Consider the following 21,732-nt stretch of genomic DNA (forward strand, 5'->3'; position numbering starts at 1 on the left):
CGTGAACACTGGGGCAAAAGGGGGGTTCGCGTCACGTGGGTGCTCGGCCTGGGCGGGCTATTTCTCAGTGCAGCGGCGGCGGCTCGGGGGACCGGGGCCTTTTGTTCGGAGCGGCTGAGGGGGGCCCCGGAGCGGCGAGGCCGGCGGCCTTCCCCAGCGCGCTCGGTCCCGGTCGCCCCTCGCGGGGGTGGGGGGCCGCCTCCTGGGCCGGGCGTCGCCCCAGGCGCCGCTGCCCCGCCCTAGGCCCGCCCCGCCCAGCCTGAGGGGAGGAACCGGCCGGGCCTCGCGGCGCGGCCCTGCCAGCTCCGAAGTCGCCGCCGCTCTTCCCCGTGCTCCGGACCCGAGGCTTCCCCTCGCCCCTCAGGCCGACGCCATGAAGATCAAGGATGCCAAGAAACCCTGTAAGAACAGCTCTGGGGCCCGCCGGGTGGGGAGGGTGCCCCTGGGCCGCATCTGGAAGCCTCTCGACGGAGCGGCCTGCTTGCGAGCCCGGCGCTGCGAGCCCGCGCCCAGGCGGGAGCGCGGCGGAGTGACCACTGCAGCCCGGGCTTCGAGGCGGCGGCCCCCTGCTCCCCTGTGCATGCTTGGCGAGCGCCAGCCGGCTCAGCCCTTTCCGCCACTTCCTCCTCGACGTCTGAGAGCTTGCAGGAGGGAGTTTTTGATTCGGGTTTTGTCCTACGAACTGCCGTCCCCTGTTGCAGCTTGAAGTCCGGTTGGAACGAGGTGGCCGTGGATATCAGCGAGGAGCAATTACCAACCTCTCCCCCGGCCCCCTCTGGCTTCCGGGCTTCTTGTGTCCTTGAAATCCGGGTGGGTTCCTGGGAGTTGTTAACTGTTGCAATTGGATCTTTTAACCATTCGAGCATGTAAGCTGCCAGTGGGCAAATTGTCTCTCGGCTCTTTTTTTATTTAGAATACCAACTAGTTAATGTTTGTTTTAGAAAACCTAGGTAATCAAAAGAGAAGATTAAAAACACCCAAATTTCCATCACCTGGAGCAAACCACTATTAATGTTATGGTGAATGACCGCGGGGATTTTTCGTTAATCGTGTATGCATGTACTTTTAAAAAACAATTCTTAACTATGCTGTTAAAAAAAAAAAAAAAGCCAGTCAGGGCTGGGGTTGTGGCTCAGAGGTAGAGTGCTTGCCTGGCATGTGAGGTACTGGGTTCAATCCTCAGCACCACATAAAAATAAAATAAAGATTAAAAAAAAATACAACTTTGGGATCATTGGTTTATAAAAAAAGCCAATCAACTTTCAATTTCTTTCATTTGTTTTTTATCTTTTTAAAATCCTTTTATTTATATAAAAAAGGGGGGTGGACACTACTAATTTTCCTGCCTTCATTGTCCCCAGGGTTCTTGTAAACCTCACAGGACAAGCCGTCTGTCAGTGCACCCTGAAAACTAATTGTTATTCAAATGAGAGATGATTTGGTCTTAATGTTACAGGTGCATGAACTTGTTTAGCCTCCAGAGTAACTTTTCCAAGGCTCCTCCAACCAACCTTTGCTAATGAGGTCCAGAATCCATTGCTGGCTCAAAGTTCAGTGTTCTTTCTCCAGCACCCATAGGGCCATAGTCTGAATATTTGAGACAATACAATACTTATCTGATAGCTTTTCTGCTAATAAATTTCTTTTTTCACGATGATTTCTGATAATAGCTGAATTCTTGTGTATTGTTCAAGGAGTCTAGTGATTTGAAGCCTCAAATGACAATGTAGAAACAGTGGTAGTTTACAGTTGCTGAATTAAACTAAGACATCCAACAGATGCAGTAACTTGGACATCTTCCCTTAACGTACACTTTTTCTCTCAGAATTTCCATTTAGTGAAGAGTTGTATGACATTCATATTCTGAGTTGTCATCTTTGCCTTTGTTATGATAGTGATTTGATTGTGTAGATTTAGGCAAACTAATCAGATACGAATACCATCTCTTTCAAAGAGATTGTAATGATTATTAAAAATTTTAAATTTTCGGTTAAGAAATAATACCTATTTTAAAATTAGGTCAATTATTACTACATGATATACTGAGATTTTTAATTTTTTAAAATAGAGATATGATGAAAAACTGATAAGTTAATATGTTTAAATGTTGAAAATAACATTTGCAGTTTTTATATGGGTAAGAAGGTGCCTACTAAGTTCTTCAGAGTAAAAAGTAGAGCATCTAGTTTTAGGATGTGTGGGAAATAAAATATCTCAAACCCTTAACTGTCCTGAAAATATTTATAACCTAAGAGGTGTTATTCCTATTTTTTAAAAACAAGTTAATCATTGTTTTTCATCTTTTGAATACTTTTTTTTTTTAACTGACAGTCTGTGGAAGGCATTATTTTTCTTTGTATGTGTTAACACCTTTTAACTCGTAGTGGTTAAACAAATGGCTTTGCATATTTTCTTATATCAATCACTTAAGTATTAGAAAACATTACTTTTAGATATGTCACCAGTCTACTACCAGGTTATAAACCAGATGCATATCTTAACCAGATATTTTTTAAGGAAATTGGTTCATCATTTGGATTGTATAACTAAAAGAGTAGCATTTGAAATTATGTGTTACTTCAACCCCAGAAGGAGAGTCAGTCAGTTGTGTTCTTTTGTACCTTGACTGACATGATTTCTTTAAAAAAAAAAAAATACTATTTTTTAGTTGATGATGGACCTTTATTTATTTATTTTTTTATTTATATGTAGTGCTGAGAATCTAACCCAGTGCCTCACACATGCTAAGCAGGTGGCTCTACCACTGAGCTTCAATCCCAGCCCTTGACATGGTTTCTTAAGATACAGATTTTTTCAATGTTTTACTTGTGTAGCTGGATTAACAAGATGATAGTAAAAAAGTGATGAATATATTTAAAGGCCATATAGTGTGGGTTTCGAATTGGTGCTCTGCTAACCCAGCTGATAAGGGCTTTCAAGTTTTTGTTAAGCACAAAGAATTGTACAACATATATATGCAGTCTGCTTCTATATAATTTCACTTGTTTGTAAGTTTGTTTAAGAATTGTTATTTCCAGTAGAATAAAATCATTTGGAGTTAATAGGTTCCAAAATGGCTATCTTAGAAATAAGTAATTTACTTTAAAAAAATTACTCAAAGTTTTACTAAGGAATCTTAATATTGAAGGTTTGAGAAGTTGGGTGTTTTCTTAGTCTCTCACAAAACGCTGCAGTTTTCATCAGCAGTGATTGTTAAGTGTGAAACATCTTTGGGGCTGGGGTTGTGGCTCAGCAGTAGAGCGCTCACCTAGCACATGTGAGGCCCTGGGTTCAAGATCTCAGCCACACATAAAAATAAATCAATATATTGTGTCCAATTAAAAATAAATATTTTTTAAAAAAGAGTGAAACATCTTTTATCTTAAGAACTCAAAGCATATCTGAAATTTACCAGATATGTCCATTTTAGATTTTTGTTCCTTAAAACACCCCATAATGATTTGAATATTTTTAGTATTTAGGTTCTCTTTATGTCTAAATTAAGTTTAAATTCTGTTTTGATATAGGATCCCTTTGGGCTGGAATCTGCATGGAATCAGTAGTAGTTAAACAGCTCTTCAGTGCCTTTCCCCTACCTCCTTAATAAGATATCCAGAAGGAAATTAACAGTCTGTCCTTCTGGAGATATCTTCTGTTTAATCATTTGAAAGGGTAATTGGGCATGCAAGTTTTTCCATTTGTGTACATGACCTACCTGGTAAGGAAGATGATAATTCTTGGTAGCTCTGTATTTGTGGTAGTGGGATATTTCTGTTGTGTGTGAGGATCTAATGGCAGCTCTCTGTTGCGACAAGTTGAGACATAGAATAAAAGCCGTTACTTGTTTTTGAAGGCTGAATAACAGTGCTTATTTATATTTATAGAATGTGTTTTGCTTGCTTTGTAAATTTTTTTTAATATTTTTTAGTTGTTGATTAACTTTATTTTATTTATTTATATGCGGTGCTGAGAATTGAACCCAGTGCCTCACATGTGAAGCAAGCGCTCTACCACTGAGTCACAACCCCAGCCTTGTAGATATGTATTTTTTTTCACTTGTTTTATCTAAAAAGAAGAAATGTTTAGATTATATGCAGTAATTAGGCTACTTATGCACTGATCACCTACTTCAAATTGTCCTTTCTATCTGAAAGGATAGCCTGAAGTGGCAAAGCTGTAGATGTACTTCCTTGATTTCTTAGGAAATTGTTATTTTTCTTAATTCATGGAGCTCTTATTAGTTGGGCCTATGGTTGTACTTAATGCTCTTATGTTTACATCATTTTCATTATAACTGACAAAGCTTTGAGTTTCATTTCCCTCCCTTAAATCCACCCCCCCACACACACACACAAAATGGTAAAAGGTGAGGATTTTCATAATACATTGGAAAGGTGTAGTGATACACATGACTGGAGACTGAGGCAGGAGAATCACATAAGGTCAGCCTGGAGGTTAGCTGAGAATCTGTCTCAAAATAAAAAGGGTTGGAGATGTATCTGAGCAGTAAAGTACTGCTTTAATCTCTGGTTCAATCCCCAATACCACGTACAAAAATCCACTAGAAAATAAAGAAGTTGCTAAATATTGGGTGTCTCCCCCCCCCCCCCGCCCCCAGGACAAGGGTATGTGGGAGCCAGCCTATCATCTCCGAGGCACCAGCTGTTGGAACCGCCCTCTGACAGAGATAGTGAAGCGCACTAGACTAGCTAGTGTCTCCTGGGCTGAGCGAGAGGGTTAAGTGTCTCCACCCAGCCCACCATCCAACCTGGCCCACAATCACTCCGAGTTGGGAGATGAGTCAACAGTGAAGGTGCAATAATCTCAACTTTATAGTGTAAGGGACAAGGTTATATAGTGATAGGAGGGAGTAAGAAAAGACAGTAGCAAGAACCAATAAGGGGCAGTTACGTCACTATCACTAAGGGGCCTAGGCAGATTTCAGATTAAACCATTAGGCGGGACTAAAGTCAAAAACCTTCAGGCTGCCCACCCTGAACACCAATCCAGCCAGGTCACATAGGGAAATGCTAACCCATGAGTCCGCCTCAGCCAACACCCAATAATGGCCGCAGTCCTAAGGGAGGTAAAAGGTCCCAACAGTTGGGAGTGGATCATGTTTGAGATTTTGTCATTGTGTCCTTGTTACCTTCCTCTTGAGACTTTTTTTGGGGAGATGAGGGGTACCAGAGATTGAACTCAAGGGCACTCAACCACTGAGCCATATCCCCAGGGCTTTTTCTTTTTGTATTTTATTTAGAAGCAGGGTCTCACTGAGTTGCTTAGCTCCTTGCTGTTGCTGAGGCTGGCCTTAAGCCCGTGATCCTCCTGCCTTGACCTCCTGAGCCACCTTGCCCAACTATGATTATTTCTCTGCCATAAAGAAACGAATTCCAGAATTTGCTGAGTTGAAAGAATCTCTGCAAAAGGTAGCTCTTACCAACTTTTTTTTTTTTTTAATTGAAGCTAGTGGCAGAGATGAGTTCTGTTTTCAGTCCCTACCTTCCTGGTTTTAAAAAAGAGATATCATAAATCTGAACAACAGATTTAACATGCTGTAATAACATAACTTTATTTAGAAATGTTTTTCTACATTTTTTGTGACATTCTTATTTTTAGTCCCCCCCCCCCCCCCCCCAGCACACACAACACAGTGGAGATCAAACCCAGGGCTTGTGTATGGTAGGCAAGCACTCTACCCCTGAACTACATCCTGGACCCTTTTTTTTTTTTTTTTTTTAATATGGGACCAGGTCATGCTATTTAAATGATAATTGTACCTAAGCAGTGGTTTTCATTCTCTGTGAAAGAGTAAGCAGATTAACACCTTCATGTACTTCAGACTTGAAAAAACAGGATTGTTGTCAATAGGGACACAGAGGGAGGGACCAATCACATATACAAGTGAGACTTTCTGCTGCCTGTTTCAGAGAGTGTTTTTAATCACCTTCTCTACCACCACGAGAATTACAGAGTGGTCACCATCATGCACTGAAATAACACTCTCCTGAACATTTTTCAGTAGTTCTCTAGAGTCATCTTCTGTACATGTGTCTTTATAAACATTTCACTGCATGCATGATGGGGTAGTCAGTATAAGTCAGAAACCTGGCTACCCATTCATAGCCATAGAAAAGTAGATTGTGTCTTGTTCCCTAGTATTTATTAAACTTGAAATATTTGTCTAGACAGGTTCCTTTGAACTTTAGTTCATGGTTTTGTATAAGAATTAAAAGTTCTTCATGGAACTGTTGAGCTGGAAGGTTGCTTTCAAAAACATGCATTTTGGGGTATTTATAAACCTGGGACCTAACGCTTCTGGCTGAGAATAAAAATGGCATGAACTTTGAACCTACTAGGTCTTTGTAGTTGATGCCCTCGGTGACATTTTTCTATTTGTATGGTATATATTCAGAATATATCTGACACTTTTGTTTGACATTAGGCACAGAGAAAAAAATCCATAATCATTGGTTTTTAATGTACTTTGAATTTTGAAAAACAGGTATTTGGCTTTATGGTATCTCACCAGGTAGAAAATATCTTATTACAAAATGTTCTTTTTGTGGCAATAGTGATTTCCACCCCTCCAGTGAAATTTTATAGAATCAAGTGTCAATCAGAATTCATTTTTTCAGGGTGGGGGGTGTGCCGGGGATTGAACTCAAGGGCTCTTGACCACTGAGCCACACCTTCAGCCTTATTTATTTATTTATTTATTTGTTTGTTTTATTTAGAGATAGGGTCTCACTGAGTTGCTTAGCACCTCGCTAAATTATTGAGGCTGGCTTTGAACTCTAAATCCTCCTGCTTCAACCTCCTGAGCCACCGGGATTATAGGCATGGGCCACTGTGCACGGATAGAATTCATTTTGTTAAGTGATTTCAGAAAGATTCTGTTGTTTTACCCCATGCTTATTGGAAAGTGTCCTTATTACATCTATTTTCAACAGATTTGGGTCAATTCTGAAGGAATCTTCTCTGATTTATTGTATCAGTGTATCTGCTCTTGTTTTCTTTTGAGTGTGTGTTTCACAGCAAATTGGTGTAGATTTCCCCTTCTGTTGGTATTACTGTTTCCCACAACTGGTTATTGGAACAAAGGGTAGGGGCTAGGGTCAGGGAAGTGATCTGTAACTTCTTAAGTTAATTTTTTTTTCTACCTCTGAGCTACACCTCTATTCTTTTAACATTTTTGAATATTGAGACAGGGTCTCAGTTGCCCAGTTGGGGAAATCCAATGTGCAATTCTCCTTTCTTGTCCTCCCAAGTCACTGGTTTCATAGATTTGACCACTGCCACAGCACCCAACCTACATGACTTTCTTAAAGCAGAAATTCTAGATTTCATGAATAAACTGAAAACAAAACTTAGTGATACCACCTTTCTTTATACCTGTGGATACATTACTATATGGTTTCTGTAAATGCCTGCTGTTTATTTCCAGAGTGTGTTATTCATTTAAGATGGATTCCATTGCTAGCAACTTTACAAAATTGGGAAAATTCAGTCAATTTCTTCTGCATATGTTGCTTATCTACACCAGTCTATATAGGTGATGTAAAAGTATAGTGCTTGTTTGGAATTTTGCTCCTCTATGCTTCCCAAGCATGTAAAGTCATTTTATTTTTAAAAAAGCCTTTTTTTTGTGTGTGGTGGTGGTAGTGGGGATTGAACCCAGGGCCTTGTGCATGCAAGGCAAGCACTCTACCAACTGAGCTATATCCCCAGACAAAAAAGTCTTTCTTTTTTTGATTGTTTTTAATGTAGCTCTGAATTTTCAGTTTGGATTTCAAACAAAAAAACAAGCTTTTTCTCCAGAAGATAATGGGAATTATTTCTTACATTCAGAATCACTAATTTATTTGTTTTAATTAATTATACATGGTAGTGTAATGCATTTGTGTAGTTTGATATACATAGATATAATTTCTCATTTTTCTGAGTGTACATGTTACAGAATCACATTGGTCATGCAGTCACACATATACATAAAATAATAATGTCTGTTTTGTTATACTATCCTTCCTATCCCTACATACAAAAACATTAAAAAGATAATGCACCATGATCAAGGGAAGGGGTTTCATCCCAGGGATGCAGGGTTGGTTCAGCATATGGAAATCAAAAAGTGTAATCCATCATATTAATAGACTTAAAAACAAGAATCATGATCATCTCAGTAGATGCAGAAAAAAAGACAGCACACCTTTATGTTCAAAACTCTAGAAAACTAGAGATAGTAGCAACATACCTTAACATTGTAAAAGCTCTCTATTCTAAACCCAAGGACAGCAGCATTCTAAATGGAGAAAAATTCAAACCGTTTCCTCTAAAAACTAGAACAAGACAAGGATGTTCTCTTTTACCACTTTTATTCATCATCATCCTTGAAACTCTAGCCAAAGCAATTAGACTAATTTTAATAAATATAAATTTTAGAATACAGAAATGTGTAAAATCCTCTAGTTAATCATTTTTCCTGTTTTCTAATGTTACATATGTATCAAGTAAGTGAAATGTATTTTTATTTTTAATTTTTTTAAGAGAGGAAGAGGAGAGAATTTTTTAAAATATTTTTCAGTTCTTTTTTTTTTTGAGAATTTTTAATATTTATTTTTTAGTTCTCGGCGGACACAACATCTTTGTTGGTGTGTGGTGCTGAGGATCGAACCCGGGCCGCACGCGTGCCAGGCAAGCGCGCTACCGCTTGAGCCACATCCCCAGCCCCTATTTTTCAGTTTTTGATGGACACAACATCTTTTATTTTTATGTGGTGCTGAGGATCGATCCCAGCACCCCACACCTGCCAGGCGAGCACGTTACCGCTTGAGCCACATCCCCAGCCCAGTAAAATGTATTTTAGAAACAAAATAGAATTTTAGAATTTTCTTTGACGACTTTCACATAAAAACTGTTTAATATTTTGTTGTCAAGCATGTTGTGATCCATGTATCTTAATTATTACATTATTTTTGATTCTCTATCATAGTGGTTGAGATACTAGAGAAAGCAGAAATAGACTTTTCTAGGGTGAAATCCTGTCATTTTTTTTCATTACAATGTCTCTGTCACTTTATAAGTTTGACTTTAAGCAAGATTGTGATATGTATCATCTGTGATGTGAACACACTAGAACAACTTTATAATAGGGATGTTGAGGGTTGAATGAGCCCATACATACATTAGCATATTTATGACATATAATGAGTACTCAGTAAAGTCAACTCTAGTTTTTTATGGAAACTTAAAACAGTTGTGCTTTAAACAAAATATTACCTTGTACCTATATAAGGATCATGACTGATAAATGTGAGAAAATCACATTATAGAACTGAATGTCATAGCATGAGGGATGAGGTGACCAAAACCAGTGATTCTCAAATGGTATGTAGATCCAGCTAAAGCAGAGTCATTTATGAAATAATACCTAGGTAGGTTTTGTTCTACTAGATGTAAGATAACTTGGCCTCTCTTTCCAGCAACATCTTAAGTACCTCTTGTCTTTGCTACTCCCTGCCACTAAATAAGCTTTCTAATTTGTAGCTAGACAGTACTACTTTCCTGCTGAGAATTCATGTATAGTCCCCTGAATTGTCCAGATTCAAGTCTAAGCTCCTTTGCCTAACATGCGATGCCCTTTGTGATTGGGCCCTGTCTGTTGAACTTCAGTGTTCCTGATTACCTAACCATAAGGATATTTGTGTGTGTGTGTGTGTGTGTGTGTGTGTGTGTGTTTTGCTGGGGATTGAACCCAAGGCCTTATGCATGCAAAACAAGCACTGTACCAACTGAGCTGTATGTATCCCCAACCCTGATTACCTAACCATATTGAATTATTCCTATTTGCCTTTGGATAGACTGTTATTGTTTTCGTTCCTTTACATTTAAATAGAGGCATAGAATTTAGAATTCCTTCTGTTGGCCAATTCTGTATATGTAACTTTATTTTGATTCTCTTGTGTGTTTGTATTTATATTCCTCTGCTAGATTAAACTCTCCTGGAGGGCAGGAAATTTTTCTTACTCATTTAATTTTTTTATTACCAGAGGTAGAGGAGCTACTTAATAATTATTTACTGAAGGGAATTGAGGAAAGTAATATTCAGAGATGTTAATAAATGGCTTTTCAGTGTTATATAGTCCAGTTAGTGAGAGCTTAGTTGCAGACCTGAATGATACTGTCTTAATGTACTTGTCCCTGAGTAGACTTGCCTTCAGCTTTATTAACCACATGTACCAAGGAAACTTAGTAACGCTCAACAAGCAAAGAAAAAGGTTTCTTTTTAAGAAAGCATATTTCCCATGAGTTATTTGACATGCTTATGGGCCAATTTTATTATACTAAAGTCTTAGAAACAGAAAGCTGTTCCAGCCTGAGGTGAGATGACCTATTTATTGAAACAAAATTAGTTCAGATTCTTCCTGTTTCCTGGGGCATGTGGTGAGTATTTGATAAATGAAAAGGAGTGCCTATCAGAGCAGGAATGAAAAGGCCCTTGGCCATCTCTAAGTATAAGATTTTAGAAAATGTACAAATAAAACTGAAGTTGAAAAGTGAGTTATATGTGGTAACATCATTTTTGACTGAATGCATGATTCAGGATAAATGAATTTTGTGACTGATTACTCTTTCCTAATTTGCATTTTTTGGTATCAAGGTATATATTTATTTTTATTATTTTTTTAATTCACAGCTTTCCCATGGTTTGGCATGGACATTGGGGGAACTCTAGTAAAGCTCTCATATTTTGAACCTATTGATATCACAGCAGAGGAAGAACAAGAGGAAGTTGAGAGCTTAAAAAGTATTCGGAAATATTTGACTTCTAATGTAGCATATGGATCCACTGGCATTCGGGATGTACACCTTGAACTGAAGAATTTAACACTTTTTGGCCGAAGAGGGAACTTGCACTTTATCAGATTTCCAACCCATGACCTGCCTACTTTTATCCAAATGGGAAGAGACAAAAACTTCTCAACATTACAAACGGTGCTATGTGCTACAGGAGGTGGTGCTTACAAGTTTGAAGAAGATTTTCGCACGGTAAGTATCTATTACTCAAGAATATGATATTCTAGACCATACAGACAAGTAAATTCTAAGTAAAAGTTCAATACATTATAGTACTTTCTTTCCTAACCTTAAATGAATTTCAAAGACATACTCAAACTATAATATAAAGACAGAAAATTATGGTGTTTTCATATCAGTATGAGAATAGGTGATATGATCATACCAGGGGACAAATGAAGTAGTTAGTGCTTGCATCTATATGTAGATTCATCATGAACAATACCAAAGATACAAATGCCAGATGGTTATGGTATGTTTATTGGAGAGTCAACTCCATAAGTAGCATTGATTATGGTGACATCATATTCCAATATGCTGAATGACATTAAAATTCCAAACAGCAGAGGCACAGTTGAGCCTAGTGAATATTCCTTACCATGTGAAGAATTCTTTGGGTTTATACATATTAGGTAGGTAGGTAAGTGGATAAAATACTTTGTGCTTACATAGACCCAGGTAATCATAAATAGATTTTCCTACTGCCACCACAAAAATGTCTGGCAAAACAGTTAAAGAAAGTGCAGCAATGGGATGATTCTTCGTTTTTCTGCAGAACTGTTCTACCATTGCAATGTGTGGCTAAATATCAGTTTGGTGCCTGCCTTCTCCCCATCTTTTGAAAACTAAAATGCCCCCAGAGGTAATACTGCTCTCAACTGAGAGTCAAAGGATAAAAATCTGAGGAATTTTCACACTAAACTAACAAAAATAAATGAAAATATGGGAGTAATGGTAATGAAATTTTGTAGAGTATGTGAAAATTATACAGTATAGTCAAGTCGGGTATTTTCAGTGTTCTTTTTTTTTATTCAGATTTTTGTTAATTTTTTCACAGATTGGAAACCTCCACCTGCACAAACTGGATGAACTTGACTGCCTTGTAAAGGGCTTGTTGTATATAGATTCTGTCAGTTTCAATGGACAAGCAGAGTGCTATTATTTTGCTAATGCCTCAGAACCTGAACGATGCCAAAAGATGCCTTTTAACCTGGATGATCCCTATCCATTGCTGGTGGTGAACATTGGTTCAGGAGTCAGTATTTTAGCAGTCCACTCCAAAGATAACTACAAACGAGTGACTGGGACAAGGTAGCAACCTTTTTGGTCTTATTAAAGCAGCATTCATATATTCATATTGTTTTAGTGTATGTTTGTGTGTTTGTGTGTGTTGAGGATCAAACCTAGGTTCTTGCACATGCTAATAATAAGCAAATGCACCATCACTGAGCTATGCCCTTGATTGTGAAATCAGTATATCGATACTAGTTTCACTAGGGAAATTACATGTATTTGTGCAATAGCGAAACAAAATATGACATAAGTTAAAATGTTGGAGATAATATATTTTTATAAGGCTCAGTTAAAATTAAAATTTTTTAAATGTTTATATTATTGGTCAGCATCAGTTGGCATCAACATTTCCATAATGGTGACTGATTATTTTTTTCTTGTAATGATTCCAATAATGTTTTCTCCAGAGTTTAAAAGAAGAGCATTTGCTGGAAGTGACAATATATTTATATTTTGTTTTATTTTTCCAGAGCATTTTTTTCCCTATTTTTCAGTTTTCTGTAGATACAATGTTAAGTCTAAACCTTGCTATGTGCTAAATAGATTTGCATTTAAACTACAGCATTGGCTGAGGCTGGCTTTGAACTTTTGATCCTCCTCCCAAGCCACTGGGATTACAGGCGTGCACCGCTGCACCCAGCTAGTACTTTATTTTTTATGGTGGTTGAGGTTCAGCTCCAATGAAACTCTGCCAAAGTATCACAAGTATTTCCTATTTGGGGGGTTACTCTGAAAGATAGAAATTCAATCTTTTAACTAACTTCAGTGGGATTCGGGTAGAACTTGCTAGAAATTTAGGTGAAATTCGGGAGCAAAGATTTTGAGTTTAGAGAATAGGTATGACTTAATTTTGTGAGCATTTCCAGAAAATAATAGTACCAAGTAAATTTCTATCATTAGCATAAAGACAAGCTAGACATAAATTTCCTCATGGTATTTGTGTTGGGGTCATGTTAGATGTTAATATGTCTCACAGCATACTGTATATATTCTTTTTTTTTTTTTCATTGTAGATGGACAAATACTTTATTTTGTTTTTATGTGGTGCTAAGGATTGAACCCAGGGCCCTGTACATTCTAATCAAGCACTCTACCACTGAGCCACAACCCCAGCCCCTGTATATATTCTTAAGTAGCCATATATCCTAGAAATCTTTCTGTATTGTGTCAGAGTCTTATTTTGTACATGTGTAGGCTTTACCTATAAGATAAATTCCCAAAAATAGGATTGCAAATGCTTTTTTGCAATATGGAGTGTATCCTCAGAATCAGTAGTACTGTTTTTCACCCTCACCAGCAATAGATCAAAGTGCCTTTGAATTGATTTCAGCCCTGTCTGGTAAGTAAATTTGCCTTCCACAAAATCATTTCTTGGAAACCATTTAAAACCAGTTTTTCTCTTTTAATTCATATAGTACTTTTTTTTTTTAACATTTATCTTTCAGTGCACACACAAATATATTTTTGGCAACTACAAAGTATTGAATGGCAAGAGATTTTTCCCTCTTTGGTTTTGTTTTTTTTTTTTTTTTTTTTTTTTTTTTGATCTGACAAGTTTGATTTTACTTATCAGTTTTTCTTGCTTTTATTCATTATGTTGATATTTTAGTACTTCAGTAAATGAATACTGTACTCTTTCACTTTGGAGAAAGAAACAGTATATAAATGCAACTTAGCAAATTTTCTTTATTCTCTTTAGCCTTGGAGGGGGTACCTTTCTGGGTTTATGCAGTTTACTGACTGGCTGTGAAAGTTTTGAAGAGGCCCTTGAAATGGCATCCAAAGGCGACAGCACCCAAGCTGACAAACTGGTCCGTGATATTTATGGAGGAGATTATGAAAGATTTGGTCTACCAGGTTGGACTGTTGCGTCTAGGTAAGTTTAATGCTTATGTTCTTCAAGTTGCTTATTTAGCTTTTGGAAAGCAGTAGTTTAAGGGAGTTGTAAGGGTGCTTTTTCTTACCCTGTTTAGGTTCCAAACTTTGAACATTGATGTAGTTTAAGAATTAAATGTACAGTAAAAACTTTACCCTGAGTGCACCTAGTAAGAAATCATTTGTGTTTATTCTGAAGAATCCTTCCAGTGTTGCTCTGTGCAAATACAAATATATATCCTCATCATCCTTTTCTTATTCAAAAGGTTGCACTATTATGGCTTGCTGCATAAACTCTAAAGTAGCCAGAGGTTCTAGAAAACTCCCCATATCATATTGTCATGTTGTATACATGTAGGCTTATCTGTAAGATAAGTTCCTAAAAGTAGGAATGCAGATGCTTTTTTGCAGTCTGCAGAGTGCCCTCCACAGAAGCAGTACTGTTTCACTCTGACCCACAAGAGATCATAATGCCTATTCATTTTCCTTGTAGATTCCCCAGTAGTCTGTTGTCAAACTTCTGAATTTTTGCTAATCTAGTAAGAGAATTGGCACCTTAGAATAATTTTTACTTTGCATTACTCTTAGAGTAAGTAAGGTTAAGAATCTTACATGTTCTTTTCTGTGAGTGATTGTTCTTGTTCTGTTTTTCTGTTGGATTGTTAAACAGTTGAATTTATCAGTCTTTTCTTTCATGGCTTCTGGATATTGATTCATAGTAAGTAAGTCTTCCGCATTCCAAATATATAAAGGAATAAACCCTTGTTTTCTTCTGGTACCTTAGTGGTATTATTTTTCTATTTTGATCTTTGAATTAATATAAATTTTTACTTATAATTTATAGTTTTACATGCAGTACAGATCCATTTTGCTTTTTTTCAGAAGGCCCTGACACCTAATAGTCCTTCTATTTATTCTGCTAATGTCAGAATATCATATACTGGCTCTTTTTTTTTTTTTCCATTAAACCAGCACTATACCCTTAGATTCATAGAAACATAAAAATGGCTTTAATATCCAGAATGGCTGGTCATACACGTTCCTTATTTAATTTTCCATATGAACTTTATAATCATTCTCTATAGAAAAAATAAAAGAAAGCTTATTTTTTTATTTTTCTGGAATTTCATTACAGCTTATAAATTATTAAGTTTGGGAAAAGTCTTATTTATGTATATAAGTTGCATTTTAAATTTATTCCTAAATAATTTTTGTTTTCTCATCTGCCATTTTCATTTCCCATTATATTTTTTTAACTGGTTATTGCTTATACACTCCAAGTTTTTTGTCAGGGCATCCAGTGCCCTTTAGTGGTAGTCCTTAGTGGCTTCTATTACCTTGCACAAGTGACCGACACTTTTGATTTCATAGATGTTTTTCAGATCTCATTTCTGTGTGCCTGTAACCTTTAATTGCCTCTGCCTAGGATTTTCCTTCTCTTTTTTTCTGGTTAATTTACTGTTCCTTTTACGATGAAAAATCTTCCCTCATGCCTTCTCAACTCTTTCTTCTTACCACAGTGATATAGGATCTTTTTTCCTTTGTGTTCCTAAGGTAGCCTATGGTTTGGTTTTGCATATTTGTATTTTTCCTGTTAAAGTTAGTGCTTTTGTTGCTCTCTCGTCCTCTGTCTAGGCCTGCATTGTCCATATGATAACCTCTAACTTCACGTATATCAAACCTTGGAGTGCGGTTAGTGAGTGCCTCATGGTGAAATGACTATATATTTGGATATATTGACTTAAATAAAATATACCATCAAGATTAATTTCACCTGTTTGTTTTTACCTTTTTAAATATCACTAATAGAAAATATGAAGTTACATATGGCTCGTATTTTATTTTATTGGATGTTGCTTGCACTAGAACCAAACTACTTCCTTTGTGTCCCTAGCACAATGCTTGGTATGTCATAAATGCTTATTGTGATTAAATGAAATGGAATTTGACATTAAAGCTGAGATATTTTTTAAAACACTTTGAATTTTTAAAATTAAGTCAGAATGTACTTTCCTATTTTTATTGGCTTCCTAAAACAATAGCCATTTAATTTCACTGTTATGCATTAAGTTTAAATGTAAATGATTTGGTAATCTTTGCTTCTTTGTAGCAACTGTGTTTTTGTTTGTTTGTTTTTTCTTTTTTTAGACTTAATTTTAACCTTAAAAGATACTACTTTGGTTCTTCTGTAGGTTTGGGTGGGTTTTTGTTTGTTTGGTTTTTGGTTTTTTTTGGGGGGGGGGAGTTGGTGGTTAGAAGCATACTGGGGGTTGGATTTAGGGCCTCACACAGGCTCGGCTAGTAGTATAGTATATACTACTGAGCTACACCCCAACCTCCTTATATAGATTTTTGTTAGTTAGTTTTTATCTTATCCCATCCCCAGTTAGTTTTTATCTTATCCCTATATGTTTTTACTCATTAGGTTCTAATGTTACAAAATTATGGAGATTATAGATACATATACTAATGTTGCTTGTTGGCAGTGGATTTAACCTTGTTTTTCATTTCTCTGCAGTTTTGGAAATATGATTTATAAGGAAAAGCGAGAATCTGTTAGTAAAGAAGATCTGGCAAGAGCTACTTTAGTTACTATCACCAATAATATTGGCTCTGTGGCACGAATGTGTGCTGTTAATGAGGTAAAAAAAGAAGAAATTTTAAGTTTATGAAAAACATAAATTTGAGTTTTTTGTTCATCTAACAGATCTTCCTTTGTTTTCCTTAACAAGGCCTCTAGAATTGAGATATGTATTAAAATCCCTAAACTCTAAATTAAATAATGTTATTTGCCCAATTGTTTTATTAACTTGAAAGACAATTAATTGACAGATAATTCAGATTGAAGTAGAGCAAGTAAACAAATTATGTTTTATATTTACCCAAAAACCTTTTCAGAAATACACAGCCTAAATCTCCTAAGGATGAAAAAAAAATCCTTGGACCTTTTGAGGTAGCTAATTATTGATAGCATTTTTCTGCTGTTAATGTAGCATTCACCTAGAGAAGTCCTTGGATGCATTCTTGCTGCCCTCGGCTTCTTTACAGTGCTGCCTTGTTGCATATGGATCAAGCAGCATTGTACAGGGCTATGAAGGCACCGAGACTTGTTCTTCATGTGGGAATGAGTGATATAAACTATTCGCTATGTGACAAGGATATGCTGATAGGCCAGCCACATGGCTGGGGTGTTTTTACTTGGAAGAGAATAAGTATAATTCCACCATCATACAACATATATTTGCCCATTTAATTTTTACAAATGTCAGATACTTCAAATGGATTGGAAACTTTTCTTCTTGAAGGAACTCTTCATTTGTTCATTCACCTATTTATTAATTGATTAAATACTTATAAAATACCATGTGCCAGGCATTGTTCTAGGCACTCGGAATTTGCTATATTTGTGAAGCAAACAAAGATGACTGACTTTGGAACTTACATTTAGTGACATTCAGTAAATTGTTTAGTGTGTATTGAGTGATAAATGCTATTTTAAAAAAAAAAGAGGATAAGAATTCAATAGGGCAGAGAGTGGCTAAGGACAAGTTGCTGAGTAATTGAGTGAAGGATTTCTAGAAAGTGTAATCATTATATAAAGTTTTTTAAGAACAAAAAAAAAAAATCTTTTTTGACCCTAAGGCAAATTTAGCCGTGCTTACTGATATTTGGGGGAGAGAGGCTCTAGCAGAGAAAACAAGTGGTAAACTCTCTGAATAATTTAAATCCAGACTCTTGGTCAGGTGCAGTGGTGCATGCTTGTACTCTCAGCAGCCAAGGAGACTGAGGCAGAAGGATCACAATTTGAGGCCAGCCTTACCAACTTGCAAGACTGTCTTTAAAAGGTGTGGGGATGTGGCTTAGTGGTAGATCACCCCCTGAGTTAAACCCCAGTGCCATGGGGGGGGGGGAGTTCAGACTCTTACTTTAAATGTCCTAATTACAGTGTAGTGAGTGGTTAATGAGATTTGGGGAATATTTTACTTTGAGGGCTGACAATAGTCTGGGATCTTTATGAGTAGGAACAGGTTTTCTGGACATTCCAATACAAGTTTCCTCAATAGCGGCACCTAAAAAACTAAATTAACGATTATGGAATCTTACAGAATGAGTTGATGGGTCAGTCTGGGATCAGAGAATGGGATTGATGGTGTGCATGTTGCACATGCTTTGCAGCATACTGGCCATGTTTGCAGTTGACCTTAAATACTTTTAAAAATACTATCCCTTTGGGCTGGGTCATAACTCAACAGATCCCAGGCTTGGCACACTCCAGGGCCTGGGTTCAATACCCAGCACCAGTTAAAAAAACAAGCCACTTTTCCTTGGTTTGATTCAGTTTATCTCATTAGTAAGAGATCTCCAGATTACTTGTATTGAATTTTTGTTGGCCACTTTTAGTAATAGGTCACTTTTTTTTGTTGTTGTTGTTGTTGTTGTTTTGAGTAGACTGACTTAGAGCAGCTTTTCAGTAAAACTCAGTGTGGAAAATACAGGGCTCCCACACTTACTCCCTTCTACATCTCCCCCACTATCAGCATCCCCCAACAGAGTGGTGCGTTTGCTTACAGTCCATGAATTTGAATTAATATTTCATCATCACTTGAGTCCATTCTTTACATTAGGTGCTGTACATTCTTTGGGTTTTTGACAAATTTATAATGACCTGTCCAACACTAACTAAATGTTCAGGATTATAGAGCTTTATGCAGGAATATACTGGGTACTAATTCAAGGTAGTTTAGAGTTTTTAAATAACAATTTTGTAAACCCTTTGTGTTATAAAATCTATTTAATAATTCTTTTACAAGTCACTATGTTTGTTGTTTTCTTTTAGAAAATAAACAGAGTTGTCTTTGTTGGAAACTTTTTACGTGTCAATACTCTGTCAATGAAACTTTTGGCATATGCACTGGATTATTGGTCCAAAGGTCAATTGAAAGCATTGTTTCTAGAACATGAGGTATGGCAAAATGTTTTGTGCTTTCATAGTGTGCTTTGAGGTGTAAATTTGATATGTTGCTTTTTACCTTGCTATTTATAATTGTTACTTCAGTAGAAGACTGACTCCTTTACTTCAGTTTTAACTGAGGGATGGGAGTCCTGCTTGTAGAATTCGTGGGTGTTTTGTTTTGTTAAATTGTTTGTTTCTTTTTTTTTTTTTTTTAAGAGGGAGAGAGAGAGAGAGAGAATTTTAATATTTATTTTTTAGTTATCGGCGGACACAACATCTTTGTTTGTATGTGGTACTGAGAATCGAACCCGGGCCACACGCATGCCAGGCGAGCGCGCTACCGCTTGAGCCACATCCCCAGCCCCAAATTGTTTGTTTCTTAATCCCCCATTAACAGTTTCCAGGCTAGGATATAGCTTATTGGAGAGCACTTTCCTAGCATGCAAGAGGCCCTGGGTTTGATCCCCAACACTGTAATCTGAGCAGTTAGCAGTCCATATCATATTTTGAGTTCAGTGAACTTCTATCTTTTTATAGTAATCAAAGACAAATATTGTATTATTATAAATTAACAATATAGGTTCAAAGTATTATGTGCTTATAAGCATCCATGTCTCGTCAGTGCTCTCACTGTTCAGGTCAGAATGATATGATACACTCTTGTGCAATTCCATGTGTCGTGTCAGGTCCACAGGAACTTTGTTCATTGAGTAGAAGGGGCACCGAATTGCTTTATGGTGTTAGAAACTTCAATGTCTAAAAGCCACACTTATTTCAGAAGTGTGTGTGTGTGTGTGTGTGTGTGTGTGTGTGTATGTATATGAAAATGCACTCTAAGAAGCTTGTATAACAATATGACAATTGGAAATGCAGTTTATGGAACAGATATATGATACATAAATATGGTTTTTAGTAAGTGGTTAGCATTGTATGGTAATTTTAAAGCTGCACTGTGTGTTTAAACAGTTTTTTTAAAAATCATACAGGGATACTTTGGAGCAGTTGGTGCACTTCTCGGGCTGCCAAACTTCAGCTGAAACATCAGAAATTTCTCTGCTAATGAATGTCATCCAAGAGGAACTAAAACCAGAGGCATTGTAACTGCATTATTTGTCCTTGGGAACCAAAGGATAAAAGAGTTTCACTATTCCTGTTAATTTTTAAAATGTCAGAATGGAAAGCTCACGAATGCCATATTAAAAGAGAGAGCTCTGTAACATGAAGTATTGTCGAAGTGTTTTCCCTTCTGTATATAGCAAGTGTTCTTTAAATGCAATATAGCTGATTATTGAGCTTCCTCTCAGAAAGATTTTCTATTTATTTTATGTAGCCAGCATTGTAGTACTATATGCTCAAGACACGAATCTTAAAGTCTCAGAAATGTTTCACTTATGAAAAATAATTGATTTTGAATATTTGTTTTGAATCCGTTTTATGCATTTTGATTACTAGTGAGCAGACAGTAATATACCCAGTATGAAAATTTATTGTAATGGCAATCAGAGATGATGATTTTATGTGATTTTAGAAATGTTAAGGCAATATTAATTATTGTAGTTTTTCTAACACATCCTCCTCAAAAAAGCATGTTCTATGTGATCTTTGCCCAGAAGTATAACTTTCCTCAAATGCCATTTATTTAACTAAAATACTATTATTATACGTTACCCTGAATTTCAGAATGAATGTAGGAAAATGCACCCGTCTGGTGACATCACACTTTCTGTATTTTTAATTTAATCAACACATTGAAATGTTTGTATCTTTAAATTGAAAGTTTACTTATTTTGTAATCTGATGAAGTCCTTAGACTATTCAAATGGAATATGATTTGAGTGAATCAATAATTCTGTGCTGTTTTTACCACTAAATTATCATGCCTAAAGTTAACACATTGCTTATTCAATGTGAACAGTGAAAGCTAAAGATTCTATTCTATTACAAACAACAACAGAATCATATTTATTCTAAATGGGTGTTTTCAAATGTTGAGAGTCTGAGGCAGTATTGCAGAATTATAAAATAATCAGTGTTTCCTACATTTGGTAATAAAAGCAATTGTAGTTTAAATTTTTTTTAAATTATTTTGCCTGGAATTTATTCTCTATTTTGGATTCATTTTTTTAATGTTACAAAAATTATCAGCTTTTACATTGGCAGTAACATTTTGGTGGCTCAGTAGTTCAGTGATGTTGTTCAAGTCTGTTGCTATCAGTTTGGAAAGTGGAAAGACCTGGGGGGATGATTCGCCTCTGTACATTACCAGCAAATCTGGATGTACTTAGAAGACTTTAGATGTTAAATTTCAGGGTGTTAACCATGTGTTTTTACAGATCCCAGAGTTGTTCAGTAGACTGTCAAGAGATACTTCATGAGGATATTTTTCCATGTGCTTTTCACATTTTGTACTCAAACATTTAAAATTCAGTTTACCTAAGACACAAACATGTGAATAATAATAGTGTTTGTGGGGTGGGCATGGGAAAGGTCTTGTTGTAATTTTGACTTTTCAGAACTTTAAATTCAGATTGCTCAGTAGCCATTCTAAAGATGTTCTGACCACATTTCTTGCTTTAATGTTTCCGTTGGCGTGACTGGCTATTTCAGCTGAAATGCCATTGAGTTCATTTTGAATGTTTCTAATTTGGGTGTTTGTATACAGATAAAAATATTCCCAAATGACAGTTACTACATTTTATATCTGTAGGTTTAGTGCAGCCTTTAAGAAAAAATGGGATGGTCATAGTGTTTAA

General features: G+C 36.6%; 1 protein-coding gene across 4 annotated transcripts; it reads left to right on the plus strand.

Annotated features, from left to right (window-relative positions):
* Positions 1-30: 30 nt before the first annotated feature.
* Positions 31-21,049, plus strand: PANK3 (pantothenate kinase 3). Of its 4 annotated transcripts, none has more exons than XR_014021755.1 (7): positions 31-401; positions 10,697-11,049; positions 11,915-12,168; positions 13,850-14,026; positions 14,696-14,743; positions 15,546-15,579; positions 16,544-16,667. XR_014021755.1 is itself a non-coding variant. In XM_081292680.1 (7 exons), exons 1-7 carry the CDS (start codon positions 374-376, stop codon positions 20,014-20,016), a joined length of 1,113 nt encoding a protein of 370 aa, XP_081148806.1. In that variant the 5' UTR covers positions 32-373; the 3' UTR covers positions 20,017-21,049. The 4 variants fall into 4 exon arrangements, 3 of the variants coding, with proteins under 3 accessions (XP_081148807.1, XP_081148808.1, XP_081148806.1); XM_081292680.1 differs by lacking the exons at positions 14,696-14,743; positions 15,546-15,579 and adding exons at positions 18,863-18,988; positions 19,966-21,049 and having other exon boundaries at positions 32-401; XM_081292681.1 differs by lacking the exon at positions 14,696-14,743.
* The last annotated feature ends 683 nt before the right edge of the window (positions 21,050-21,732 follow it).

The sequence above is a fragment of the Spermophilus citellus genome (genome assembly GCF_964194105.1).
Source record: "Spermophilus citellus genome assembly, chromosome: 1".
Taxonomy (NCBI): Eukaryota; Metazoa; Chordata; class Mammalia; order Rodentia; family Sciuridae; genus Spermophilus; species Spermophilus citellus.

Excerpts from the sequence above, each read along its gene's own strand:
- PANK3 (XM_081292680.1), top strand. The coding sequence starts at position 374 with ATGAAGATCAAGGATGCCAAGAAACCCT. Across the intron at positions 12,169-13,849 it reads AAACGAGTGACTGGGACAAG|CCTTGGAGGGGGTACCTTTC; the intron begins GTAGCAACCTTT and ends TATTCTCTTTAG. Across the intron at positions 18,989-19,965 it reads CATTGTTTCTAGAACATGAG|GGATACTTTGGAGCAGTTGG; the intron begins GTATGGCAAAAT and ends AAAATCATACAG.